General features: G+C 47.6%; 1 protein-coding gene across 1 annotated transcript; it reads right to left on the bottom strand.

Moving 5' to 3' along the window:
- Positions 1-9,963: 9,963 nt before the first annotated feature.
- On the bottom strand, positions 9,964-10,911 carry LOC102447121 (olfactory receptor 52B2-like). The gene is made up of 2 exons (XM_075935953.1): positions 10,727-10,911; positions 9,964-10,510 (listed from the first exon to the last, which is right to left on the bottom strand). Exons 1-2 carry the CDS (start codon positions 10,909-10,911, stop codon positions 9,964-9,966), a joined length of 732 nt encoding a protein of 243 aa, XP_075792068.1.
- Between the last annotated feature and the right edge of the window lie 2,488 nt (positions 10,912-13,399).

Here is a 13,399-nt window from a genome sequence, read left to right as displayed (position 1 = left end):
GAACCTTCTGTGAGGACAGCTCTTTTACAATTGCTTTCAAATTTGCCAAACTTTTAATGTTTAGACTGTAATTTTCCACTGCCTCGTCTCTGACTCTGGCTGACCTGTTTGTTGACAGTTTCAGCCATAACCTTCAGTCAAATAGTGGGAAGGTGGGAGAAAAGACGTCTTGCTCATTTTGGAATGTTTGTCATAACTGCTCAGCGAGGATCCCTACCGCCTCCTTCATCATAGCACATGGAAGGGAGATAGCAGCACCAGGAGGACTCCCATGCAAGAGGGGGAGGTGCCAGGCTCTGTGAATTATCTCACAGTTGGCTTACAAAGTCTTCTTCCTCCGTTCTTGCTCCAAGGGGAGTTTTGCCTCAGTGGGGCCTGAGGAAAGTCTGGGTCACAGACCTTTTATTGTGCCTCTCTTAACGTCTTTTGTCCCGCAGGATGGTCTGTGGCACTGAAATGGGGCCACCTGAGGGCTGGAGGCAACCAGCCAACCTGAGGGCCCAGCCAAAAGTGACATTTTGGCATGTGGTACTAGAAAAATGTCACCTGTGGGGGAGGGTCCCTGGGATGTTTAGTAGCTCGGCAGAGAAAGCACCACAGATTTACAATCACACCATGGCCACGCTGCAATGGGGTTGTGGAGCAGGGGAGCTCCTCAGCTCAGGGAGGTACCTGTGAGTGCTGAGAGCGACGTGTCTTCCCTCAGAATCCCCCTCAGGCAGCTGCGTCCCGCACCTCTCTCAGCCCAGCGTCCGCAGCAGCATCCCACACTGAGAGCCAGCACAGGGGTGAGCACTGGTTATAACCCAGCTCTGGGCTGTCCCAGGGGGGGTTGTCTCAGCCTCTGGGCGAGAAGTGGCCTCTGGATGCAAAAAAGGCTGGAAAGCGGCCTGTCGGGCTGGGCTATTTTTCCAGCGTTAGCAGTAAACAGTAATTAAGGGGCCTTCCCAAAGGGAGATGAGATCTATTGAGCTGTGGGCTGAGCCAGAGGTTGATTTGCTGTTCTGTGTATTTGTGTAGATTTACATTTTGAATTTAATGAGGAAGAAAGCTGCGGATACTATCGAGCTCCTCCAAGGGCCTGTCGCCCTGTAAAGGGCCAGGAGGGACAGAACTAAGACAGGTCTGGAGACAGGTCAATGAGGGGAAACTTGAAAGCTTCCTGCAGGCACATGGGGCTGTTGGTGCGACATCGAAGAGCAGTAACTCTCATCTCCCTCTGCCACTCCTTTCACGGGAGGGTCTTCAAAAACCCTGGTATAGGAACGTCACTAGGGACACACTGGCAATATACAGATAGGTAAACTGAGGCACTGGGAGGCTTGAGTTGCCCAGAGGATGAACGGGCGGATGAGAGACAGAACCCAGGAGTCATGACGTCCCTACTGTAACATTGGTCCCTCCCTCATGCCAAGAGGAAAATCGACTCCCGCTCGGGCAGGGCCTGTTCCTTGAGTAGGAGGCGGAGGAAAGGCTGGAAGAGGAAGCCAGAGCCAGAGCAGATTTTCACGGTGACTCTGAGGGTCTCAGAAGGAGCTGGAGTGTGGGAGCTCCCCGCCCCCGTGAGGGGTGAACTCCAGGACTCCACTTCCCCTCCCACCCAGACACCTGCCCATCCAGAACAGGCCCTGGGCCTCCTTCCTACACACTCCCAGGACAATCCCTGGGGCAGGGGGAGACCAGAGGCCAGGGTAGGGGAAAGGAGGCCGTGGGGAAGGAAATGAGGCATCTTCTTCGAGACGGGATGACCGAGAGCCTCGGAGGGGGGCTTTCCCATAATGCAGCAGACTCTGAGCAGAGATTCTGACTGAGGCTTGAGGCCGGGTTTCACGAGAGATTTGAACCTGGAATTAGCCGGGTTTGGTGGGAGAGACCGTTATCAAATTGCTGTCTGATATGGTGCAGGAATGGAGACCATGGCTGGCTTTCCCTTCATGCAATGCAGACTTTGTCGGCACCCCCCTTTTGTCAACCAAATGTTTTCTGCTGTGGTGTGGGAAAAACACCCCCAGAACCAAGCAAAAGGCCCCTGTTGGCAGAGCAGTGGCAGCAGGAGGGACGGGCTAGCGGTGTGATATGCAGGACAGCAGGAGAGTCTCTCTCACCAGTTCGGATCTTGGGGGCAAGGGATGGACAGAGCGGTCTCACGGTTGCGAAACAGTGTGAGATGCCCAACCTCCCGTCGCTGGAAACCCACGTGACAGCTGCGAGTGGGCCCCCCACACCGAACAACACTCAGGACTTCCTTCTGTGGCTGTGTCCAGACTCAGGGGTTTTTTCGGGAAAAGTACCCTTTTTCCGAAAAAACTTCACCTGCATCTAGACTGCAGCCGCGTTCTTTCGAAATTAAATCGAAAGAACGCGCCTTTTCTTTCGACGGCGGTAAACCTCATTTCACGAGAAAGAACGCCTTCTTTCGAAAGTGCTTCTTTCGAAAGAAGGCGTTCTTGAATGTAAATAGGGCTTCTTCGAAAGAGAGCATCCAGACTCACTGGATGCTTTCTTTCGAAAAAGCGGCTTGCTCTTTCGAAAGTTCAGCGTGCAGTCTAGACGCTCTCTTTCGAAAGAGGCTTGCAGTCTAGACATAGCCTGTGAGTGCAGACCTGTGCGCGAAGCACTAACATAAGAACATAAGAATGGCCGTACTGGGTCAGACCAAAGTCCATTCAGCCCAGTAGCCTGTCTGCCGACAGTGGCCAGCACCAGGTGCCCCAGAGAGGGTGGACTGAAGACAACGATCAAGCGATTTGTCTCCTGCCATCCCTCTCCAGCCTCTGACAAACAGAGGCCAAGGACACCATTTTATCCCCTGGCTAATAGCCTTTTATGGACCTAACCTCCAGGAAATTATCTAGCTTCTCTTTAAACTCTATGGGTATGTCTACACTACCACCCTAGTTCGAACTAGGGTGGTAATGTAGGCATATCGCACTTGCAAATGAAGCCCGGGATTTGAATTTCCCTGGCTTCATTTGCATAAGCCGGCCGGCGCCATTTTTAAATGCCGGCTTGTTTGAACGAGGTGTACAAGCCGGCATTTAAAAATGGCACCGGCCGGCTTATGCAAATGAAGCCCAGGAAATTCAACTCCCGGGCTTCATTTGCAAGTGCGGTATGCCTACATTATCACCCTAGTTCGAACTAGGGTGGTAGTGTAGACATACCCTATTATAGTCCTACCCTTCACAGCCTCCTCTGGCAAGGAGTTCCACAGTTGACTACATACTGTGTGAAGAAGAACTTTCGTTTATTAGTTTTAAACCTGCTACCCTTTAATTTCATTTGGTGTCCTCTAGTTCTTCTATTTAGGAAACTAATAAATAACTTTTCTTTAGCGGCGCTCTCCACACCACTCATGATTTTGTATCCCTCTATCAAATCCCCCCTCAGTCTCCTCTTTTCTAAACTGAAAAGTCCCAGTCGCTTTAACCTCTCCTCATATGGGACCCGTTTCAAACCCCTAATCATTTTAGTTGCCTTTTTCTGATCCCTTTCCAAGGTCAAAATATCTTTTTTGAGGTGAGGAGACCACATCTGTACACAGTATTCAAGATGTGGGCATACCATAGTTTTTATACAGGGGCAGTAAGATATTCTCGGTCTTATTTTCTGTTCCTTTCTTAATAATTCCTAGCATCCTATTTGCCTTTTTGACTACCCCAACAACCTCAGACTGGTTTCAGTTCAGCTCCTCTGCACTCCTCAGTTGCTCCAATTCATCCTTCCCAGAGCTGTACTCTGGAGCCGCACTTCCTTTCCAGTATCCCTCTTCTGGGGCAAGTGTTCATTAAAGCCAACAGATCCTGGCCTGGCAAAAACGTTTTGTGACACATGACCAGAGAGGGCTAGCAACTGTCAAACGTATTGACCCAGATTCAGTCTTTAACAAAAGCACATGGCAGTGTGGAGGTGCTCTTGCACGAGAGTTCTTGGACAAGAACCCGCCAGTGTAGACATAGCCTAACATTTCCAATTCTACTATGCATATTTTTTGAGATGGGGCTACCAGATCTACATTCATTGGTCCATACTGTGACACATTCTGGAATCTCGTTCCAATAATTTGGTGGAGGACATGCATGTCAGGAGAACGGTTTTTTATTTGCTGCCACAGAATCAAAGCAAGCAGACATGGGGGCTAATTGAGAGCTTACCCGTAGCAGCACAGCAATTAGGTCCTTTTGTGCACCTTTAAAAGTGTCTCTCAGATAAGGGAAGGGGAGGGAGAAGAGCGAAGGACTGAAAGGAGGAAGTGAGTTGCTAGAGTGCTGGAAACTGAGACAGGAAAGATATTTTGGCTGGAGAAGAAAAAGGTGAACCAGGGTGGCGTTTCGAGAAGGGCAAGAAAAACAATGAGGGGTTTGGAACGGGTCCCGTATGAAGAGAGACTGAAAAGGCTTGGACTTTTCAGCTTTAAAAAGAGGAGACTAAGCGGGTGGGGGTATGAGAGAGATCTATCAACTCATGACTGGTGTGGAAAAAAGAAATAAGGAAAAGTTAATTACTTGTTCCCATAATAAATGAACTGGGAGTCACCAAATGAAAGTGAAACCAGGGCTGATCCCTCAACTCCCATATTCTGTGCTCAGTGGGAGGCATTGAGCCATTGGGATCCATCCCACTTTCACTGGATGCCTTATTCTCCATACCTTCAGCTCATGCCAGTGAGTGGAAGGTCGTGCAGATGTTTCCAGGGAAAGTGACTTGCTCTGGGGCTGAATGGGAGCCAAGCAATAAGGCAGCTTCTTTTAGGGTTGGGAGGAAAGGGATTTTCACCCCAAATCCCATGCTTAGGAAACTGATGCTTAACTATTAGGGCACAGAGAGCCAGCCCACTAGCCTTTCTTCAGCTGGTATCCTTGGTTATCTAAATCTTGTGATGGGCAGAGATTGCCTCCTGTATGGGTAGAGGGACACAGCCTGAACAAGGGGAGGACCCCAAGATGCCAGTGGGTTCAGAAACCGGTACCGACTCCAATCTCATCAATTCGTCTGAGAGGACAGAAGCAGAACCAGCAAGTTAGGGCTGCTAAGTCCCGGGAGGGGAACATTTGCATGGGACCAACGTACAAGAACATCATGAAATGTGTGACCGAGAGAGATGAGGCCCTCTGGGAAAACCCCAAAGTCCAGGGCCCATATTTCATCATCTAGAGGGACCTCTTAGACCTGGTCACATGTGATCAAGAGGTCCACCAGCTTCTAGTGCCATGGAAACACCAAAGGGCAATCTTCAGCCTCGCTCACAGTCACCTTTTGGGGGGACATCTGGGGGTGGGAACACATAGGTGACAATCTTGCACAGATTCTTCTGGCTTGCAGTTGATGAAGATGTCTGACAGGGTTTTGCCTCTTGTACCCTTGCCAAGGTTCCAGCCATTGGTCGGCTCTGAAACCCCTCTTCTTACTGGCAGAAGCTAGGAGCTGAACAGAGCTCATCAGTAAGGCTTTCTGTTTGTCACAGAGATCACAGAATGTACGGATTCTGCGAATTCCTCTGACCACCGTGACTCCTGCAGCTGTCCATGTGGATGACCCGGGAGATGCCTGAGTATCTCAGGGTGCTGCTCTCTTTCCCCACAGCACATGAATGAGACTATAGGAGGGGAGTTCAGTCTAAGGGTTGGAGAGCAGGAGGGGTAAGCACTCTGGGTGGCAATTACTTTGCAAATGGTTTTGGGAGCCTTGGCAGCTCCTCCCTTAGTTGCTAGCTCTAGTCCATGCACTGCCCCTGCCCACAGGCACCCTCCCACCCCCAGTTCTCATTGGCTGGCCATGGGGCAGAAGCAGCATACGGACTGAATCTATGACTCAAAGGGAGGACCTGTCCCCACCTCTGAGGAGCCAGTAGCCAGCTTTCCCCAGCACCACCAACCTTCCTCCTGTGCCAGTGACCATCTCCTGGGCTTCCCTCCAAGCAGGACAGTGATGTTTGGGTCCCCTTGGACACCCATGGTGGCCCCTGAAATGTGTTGCAAATAAGAGGAATCTGTGTCCAGGACTTGCAATGGGAAAAGGCACAGGTATGAAACTTCAGGGTCTAGAGCCCCCCTTATCCCAGTAAATGGTCCCTCTGCTCAGCTGGACTCTCTCCAGGGCTGGGACAGGAGCTGCTTCAGCCTGACTAGGAGCCTGCCTACAGACAGGAGAGAATCCCAGATGAACAGGGTCTACCATGCACTGCCAGGTCCCCTTCTCAACTGGGCATTCAGGTGGATACTCCCAGTACCTGGCAACTCTAAATGGCACCCAGACACAGAAGCTAAAAACTGCCCTGTCAAGCTGAAACCCAGATGGGTACAAATCGTATTATCTCAGATTCAACTGCATCCTTATGCCTTACAGGACTCTCCACTCGCGCTCCTTGTGCTCAGCGGCAGAAGGCTGGAATGAAGGGGTCAATCTAGAAGTTGGTCATTGAAGATGGAAGAAAGGAATAACTCAATGCCACATAAAAGCTTCCCAGTGTCTCTGCAGAAGGGTGGGACTAGAAGAAACGGAAACTCCCTAAAAACGGGGAGTGGTGGGAGGAGCCCTGAACTCTAGATAAAATCCAGTTGTCTCCAACATCGGTGGAAACTTGGTGTGTCTAGACTGCATCTCTTTTCCGTAAAAGGGGTGCAAATTAGACACATCACAATTGCAAATGAAGTGGGGATTTAAATCCCCCCCACTTCATTTGCATAAACATGGCTGCTGCTTTTTTCCGTCTCGGAGCTTTGCCGGAAAAAAGCACCAGTCTAGACGCGGATCTTTCGGAAAATAAAACCTTTTCCGAAAAATCCCTTATTCCTTATTTTAAGAAACCACTCTGATAGTTTTCTTTGATAGGACAAGTCTTCTTAATAAAGGGGAAGCGGTAGATGTGGTATACATAGACTTTAGTAAAGCATTTGATATGGTCCACATGACTTTATCAATAAACTGGGGAAATAAAATTACTGTATGGTGGGTACATAACTGGCCAGATAATCATTCTCAGAGAGTAGTTATTAATGGTTCACAGTCATGCTAGAAGGGCATAACAAATGACCAGGTGTTGTGCAGGATTCAGTTTTGGAACCACGTCCGTTCAATGTTTTCATCCATGATTTAGATATTAGCATAGTACACTCATTAAGTTAGCAGAAGTTACCAAGCTGGAGGGATTCCAAGTGCTTTGGAGGACAGGGCCAAAATTCAAAATGATCTGGACAAACTAGAGACATTTTCTGAGCTAAATAGGAAGATCTTTAATAAGCACAAGTGCAAACTACTCCACTTAGGAAGGAACAATCCCTTTCACACATACAGAATGGGAAGTGACTGTCTAGGAGGGAGTCCTGCAAAAAGGGATCTAGAGGTCATAGTGGATGACAAGTTAAACATGAATCAACAGTGTGACACTGTTGCAAAAAAAAGTAAACGTGGTTCTGGGATGCATTAACAGGAGTGTTATGAGAAAGACACGAGAAGTCATCTTCTACCTGAAACTGCACCTATTAGGTCTCAGTTGGAGTATTGTGTCCAGTTCTGGGTATCACATTTAAAGAAAGCTGTGGAGAAATTGGAGAGAGTGCAGATAACAGCATCAAAATGATTAAAGGACTAAAAAATAAGAAAGAATTGGATTTATTTGGTTTGGAAAAGAGACGAATTAAAGAGGACAGTTTTCAAGTCACTAAAAGGGTGTGACAACGAGGAGTGAAAAATTGTTCTCCTTGGCCTCTTTAGATAGAACAAGAAGCAATGAGCTTAGACTGCAGAAAGGGAGTTTTGGGTTGGAAATTAGAAAAAAAAACCTCCTATCTGTCAGGGTGATTAAACACTGGAATAAATTGCTGTGGAATTGTGGAATCTCCATTACGGGAGATATTTAAGAGCAGATTGGACAGACTTCCTCACTGACTTTTTCAAAACCATTTATCATCTTCTAGCTCTCTCTCATACTCCCATTGGTCTTCCCTTTCCTAAGCTGAAAAGGCCCAGGTTTAATAATATCTCATCTTAAGCCATCTGTTCCAGTCCCCTAACATTTTGTCTTCTCTACTTCTTTTCTTGAAGATGTGGTGACCCGGTCTGTGTGCAATATGTGGGCACAACATAGACTTCTGTAGAGAAAATTTAGTCTACAGAACAGAAGACTGAGGGGGGATTTGATAGAAGCCTTCAACTTCCTGAAGGGAGGTTCCAAAGGGGATGGAGAGAGGCTGGTCTCAGTGGTGACAGATGGCAGAATAAGGAGCAATGGTCTCAAGTTGCAGTGGGGGAGGTCTAGATTGGATATTAGGACAAACTATTTACCTAGGATGGTGGAGATGCACTAGGATCGGTTCTCTGGAGAGGTGGTGTGATCTCCATGCCTAGAGTTTTTTTAAGTCTTGGTTTGCAAAGCCCTGGCTGGGTTGATTTACTTGGGATTGGTCCTGTGTTTGGCAGCAGACAAAACTTGATGACCTCCTGAGGTCTCTCCCAGCCCTATGATTCTATGATTCTACAGAAGGAGGGTCTGTCTACACTACCCTCCTAGTTCGAACTAGGAGGGTAATGTAGGCATACCGCACTTGCAAATGAAGCCCGGGATTTGAATTTCCCGGGCTTCATTTGCATAAGGGAGGCTCCGCCATTTTTAAAACCCCGCTCGTTCGAACCCTGTGCCACGCGGCTACACGGGGCACGAACTAGGTAGTTCGAACTAGGCTTCCAAGTTCGAACTACCGTTACTCCTCATTCCACGAGGAGTAACGGTAGTTCGAACTAGGAAGCCTAGTTCGAACTACCTAGCTTGTGCCTCTTGTAGCCGCGCGGCACAGGGTTCGAACGAGCGGGGTTTTAAAAATGGCGGAGCCCCGCTTATGCAAATGAAGCTCGGGAAATTTAAATCTCGGGCTTCATTTGCACGTGCGGTATGCCTACATTACCCCACTAGTTCGAACTAGCGGGGTAGTGTAGACATACCCGGAGAGAGTAAAAAGTCTGTGTCTATTCAGCCTGAAAAAGAGATGAATTTGTGGATATAAAAAAGGCTAGGTTGTGGAAATAGTAAGCCATTCACTCAGCCCCCGGCATGTCTTCCCTCCACCAAATTATTGGAGCCAGCTGTCCTTAGTGTGTCACAGCATGGACCAATGCATGGTAGAATTGGAAATGTTAGTGAAAAGTGAAATGAAAAGAATTAGGGGTATGGAACAGAAAATACAGAAGGTGAGATTAAAAGATTGTGTCATTTCCACATGGAAAAGAGATGACTGGGAGGATATGAGATGGTCCATGAAGTCATGAAGGTTGTGTAAAAATGGAACAAGGAAATATTATTTATTCCTTCCTATAACATAAACGGGAGTCACCCAATCAATAAGCAGAGGATTTCAAAGAAACAGAATGACGTATTTCTTCACAGTCAGCTTGTGGAAATGTGATAGAAATGTAGCCGTGTTAGTCTGGGGTAGCTGAAGCAGAATGCAGGACAATGTAGCACTTTAAAGACTAACAAGATGGTTTATTAGATGATGAGCTTTCGTGGGCCAGACCCACTTCCACAGATCAAATTGTGGAAGAAAATAGTCACAACCATATATACCAAAGGATACAATTTAAAAAAATGAACACGTATGAAAAGGACAAATCACATTTCAGAACAGGAGGAGCATGCGGGGGGGGGGGGGGGGAGAAGGAAGGAAGGTAAGTGTCTGTGAATTGATGATATTATAGGTGGGGAGAGTGGGATGTTTGTGAGTTAATGGTATTAGAGGTGAAATGCTTTGCCAAAGGGTGAGGTACAATTTCAAGCAATACGAAAGGAGGCAACTAAATGACGTATCCCTAGACTGATCCCCCAGTTTCTCATGCTGACCATGTAATGTCAGGTCATGAAAGGACTCAGCATTTGTCTGACTGTCCAGAAAATGATTCAGGAAACAGGGCTCAGCATCATGTCACCCGTCAGCTCAGCACAGAGGTGAGTCTGAGCTCCAGGAGTGAACATTAGACCCTTTTCTGAGTCACTATCCACAGCACCCTGTCACGGATTTGCTTTGTCCTCACCCCATAGATGATGGGGTGTAGCATGGGATGCACCAAGAGGTTCACATTGGCCATGAGGATGAGCACAGGCAGGGGCACATTAGAATCAATCCTCTGCATGAGGGAAACAGAGAGATCTGGGATGTACAAGGCTGAGAGGGCGCAGAGATGAGTCCCACATGTCCCAAATGCCTTGAGCCGAGCATCGTTTGTGGGCAGTCGGAAGATGGCCCGGAGGATCTGGATGTAGGACACGGCTATTAAAAACCCATCCACACTGGGTACAAGGTATGTCACACAGAGGCTGTAGTAACTACTAGGGCGGAAGTCGGCACAGGCCAGGGACACCACAGAAAAGTGCTTGCAGTACGTGTGGGGGATGATGTTGCTTTTGCAGTACGGCCACCGACTCCCCATGATGGGAATGGGAAGTATGATCATGAAGCCGCGCAGCACCACGGTTATGCAGATCTTGGCTACAATGGAATTTGTCAGGATGGTGGAATGTCTGAGGGGATCGCAGATGGCCACGTAGCGATCAAACGCCATGGCCACGAAGATCCCAGACTGTATCACTAAAAGGCAGTGAACAAGGTACAGCTGGATAAAGCAAGAACCAAAATCGATCTCTCTAGAATTGAACCAGAAGATGCTCAGTGTTTTGGGCACAATGGACGTGGACAGGGCCAGGTCAGTGACGGCCAGCATGCAGAGGAAATAGTACATGGGCTCATGGAGGCTCGTCTCCTTCTTCACGATGTACAGAATGGTGAGGTTCCCCAAGATGGCTACAATGTACATGACACAGAAGGGGATGGAGATCCAGCCATGGGCCGCCTCCAGGCCAGGGATGCCTAGTAGAATGAAGACGGAGGGGTTGGTGAAGTCAGTTGTGTTAGAATCTGACATGGAGTCCGGGAGCTGGCTTCCAATGGTGAAGCAGAATGGAATCTCCTACAAATACCTTATATTCCACTCACTTCCGGTATGTGCCCAGTGTCCCAGGTGATAGTTGCAATATATATACCTGGATGGAGAGACAATGTTAATATGAGACACTCTATGCACTACAGGAAAATGTTGTCATTGGAGAAGCAGGTTGGTCCCTCCTCATTCACTGAAAATGACATTTTTGTTAATCAAACGAAGGAATTATGACCAACTAAAGTTACTAAGGCCCAGATCATATTTTCTGGAGCTCCATGTATCAGTAATTCCAGCTCCCTCATAAACACCAGCAGATAATCAGGGTTTGCCTAGTGGTTTTCCTTCGTTGTTCCTCAAGGCAATAAACCCAAGCTGCGGAGTCCGTGCTGTAGAGAGTCCACTATTAACTAACATGGTCAGCATCGGAGAGTTGAAAATAATCAAAGCAACTTTACTAACACATGTGCCAAGGGAAACATCCCAGCTAGAGCCCACCTCAAAGAGAAGGGCTGAGATCATTGACAGCAGCTCCATGGACCCACCTCTCTATCACTACAAAGGTCAAAACCAAGGACACCTTTGGATGCCTAGTGAAGGGGATGGAGTGTAAAACGCTCTGGACATACGCAGGTTTGGTCATCTAGTCTCTCTGTAGGGGGAATAGCAGATAGAAAGGGGTGTCTTAGATGGGGGCTGAGAGTTGGGGTGGTTGCCAAAGTGGAGCAGCCTGAAAACGGTGGCACTGTAGAGTTTAAGGAGATATAATGGACACGGACACGTAGAGGAGCTGACAATAATGTAACTTACACCATTCAAATCAACAAAGAGAGAAATGCCCCCCCCCCCATGCAATATCTGTGGACCACGCCTGGGCAAAATATGGACCATTGGCTGGCTCCCTGCTTGCCTCGTCCCGCTCGCACACCCCTTAGACACATGGCTGCAGGGCGGGTTTTCTTTCAAAACGGTGAGTCCAGAGGGGATGGGGGAAATTTTGGGGGTTGCTCCCACCCACAGCACATTCCCATCCACTGGTTTCTGGCCACAAACTGGCCAATGGGAGCTCCTGTTTCAATAACAGGCAGCCAGGAAGCACAAGGGGCTCCAGAGCACAGGGCTGCAGCCAATGCGGGGGAGGGGTAGGCAGGGAGGCTGATTCCAGAACGGGCTGGTGACTGATAAAACTCCAGGACAGACCCTGCCTCTGGCACCCCAGCCCCACCCTTCTCCAGCCCTCTGGCCCCCACTACTGCCCCCTACTCCACATACCCAAATGCTCTGTCCCGCACTCCTGAACCCATATCCCCTCCCAGATCTGGGTCCCCAACACACTGTCCCAGATTATCGATTCTTCCTGCCCTAGCTCACAACCCAAATCCCTGCACCCCCTCCTGTTCCCCAATTCCCTGTCCTAGGTCACAAGCCAACCCCCTGCAGCTTAGTCCAGTGCCCCAGGTTACAACTGCCTCCTGCACCCAAACTCCCTCCCTTACCCCAAGCTCCTTCTGCAGCCAACCCCCATCCCATACCCCCACAGCTCCTCCATTCTTATCATGGAAGAGTGTGGCCACACTGGGTAGGCCTCAGATAAAGTACCATGTCTGGTCACAGAGCTCATTACTGGGGTACCTGCCGTAAATCAATGGTGGGTGTTCTGCAGGGGGTCCGATTGGATGATCTAAGGGCTCCTTTTCACCTTCAAACCCGTGAATCAATCAATAATGAAAACAGAATCCAGCTTTTATAGTCCCTGTGTCTCACCGCACACCAACAAGGGAACATTCTTCCGTTACGGGGAAGGCCAGACCATATAACATGGAGAAGAGACAAGAACTGGACTTCGTGCCACATATGCAACAAGGGGAATGCAATTAACAGATGGACTGGCTATTGAGGATCTCTGGAGAAACAGGCTTTTCTTAGTTAATTCATTTGTTTTATTGTTTTATTATTTTCATATATATATATATATATATATATGTATAAAATTATTAACTCAAAATATACATCAATAATTTTGATGATTTTCTGATGCTGTCTATAATTAAGAAAATTATTTTATTAAAGCTGAAGTTTTCATCCAAAAATAATTATTTTTCATATATCCAAATATCCTTAATTACTTCATGGATGGTATTTCATAAAATGAAAGACTAATAAAATATTTTAATTATTTTACTCCTCCAAGATAAAATCAGTACAGTATACACTTCAGTACACATTTCAGTTAAATATGATAAATAAAGGAACTCGTCAAATATAAAACAGTTCCATTTCATATAAAATGAATAGAATATTTAATACATAATACTTAACTATCATGATGAGTTTTACTCATCAGATGAGTCATGACTTGACTCCTCACTAGAAATGTCATCACCATCATTAATATTTTTATGACTCTGCCAATTTCTCTGGCATATCCATATTCAGACATATTTTTATTATGTAAACCTAATGCTTCTTTGTA

Source organism: Pelodiscus sinensis, chromosome 1 (genome assembly GCF_049634645.1).
Source record: "Pelodiscus sinensis isolate JC-2024 chromosome 1, ASM4963464v1, whole genome shotgun sequence".
In the NCBI taxonomy this organism is placed as follows: domain Eukaryota; kingdom Metazoa; phylum Chordata; order Testudines; family Trionychidae; genus Pelodiscus; species Pelodiscus sinensis.
Note: the sequence above shows the minus strand (reverse complement) of the source record. Positions and strands in the feature narration are given on the sequence as shown.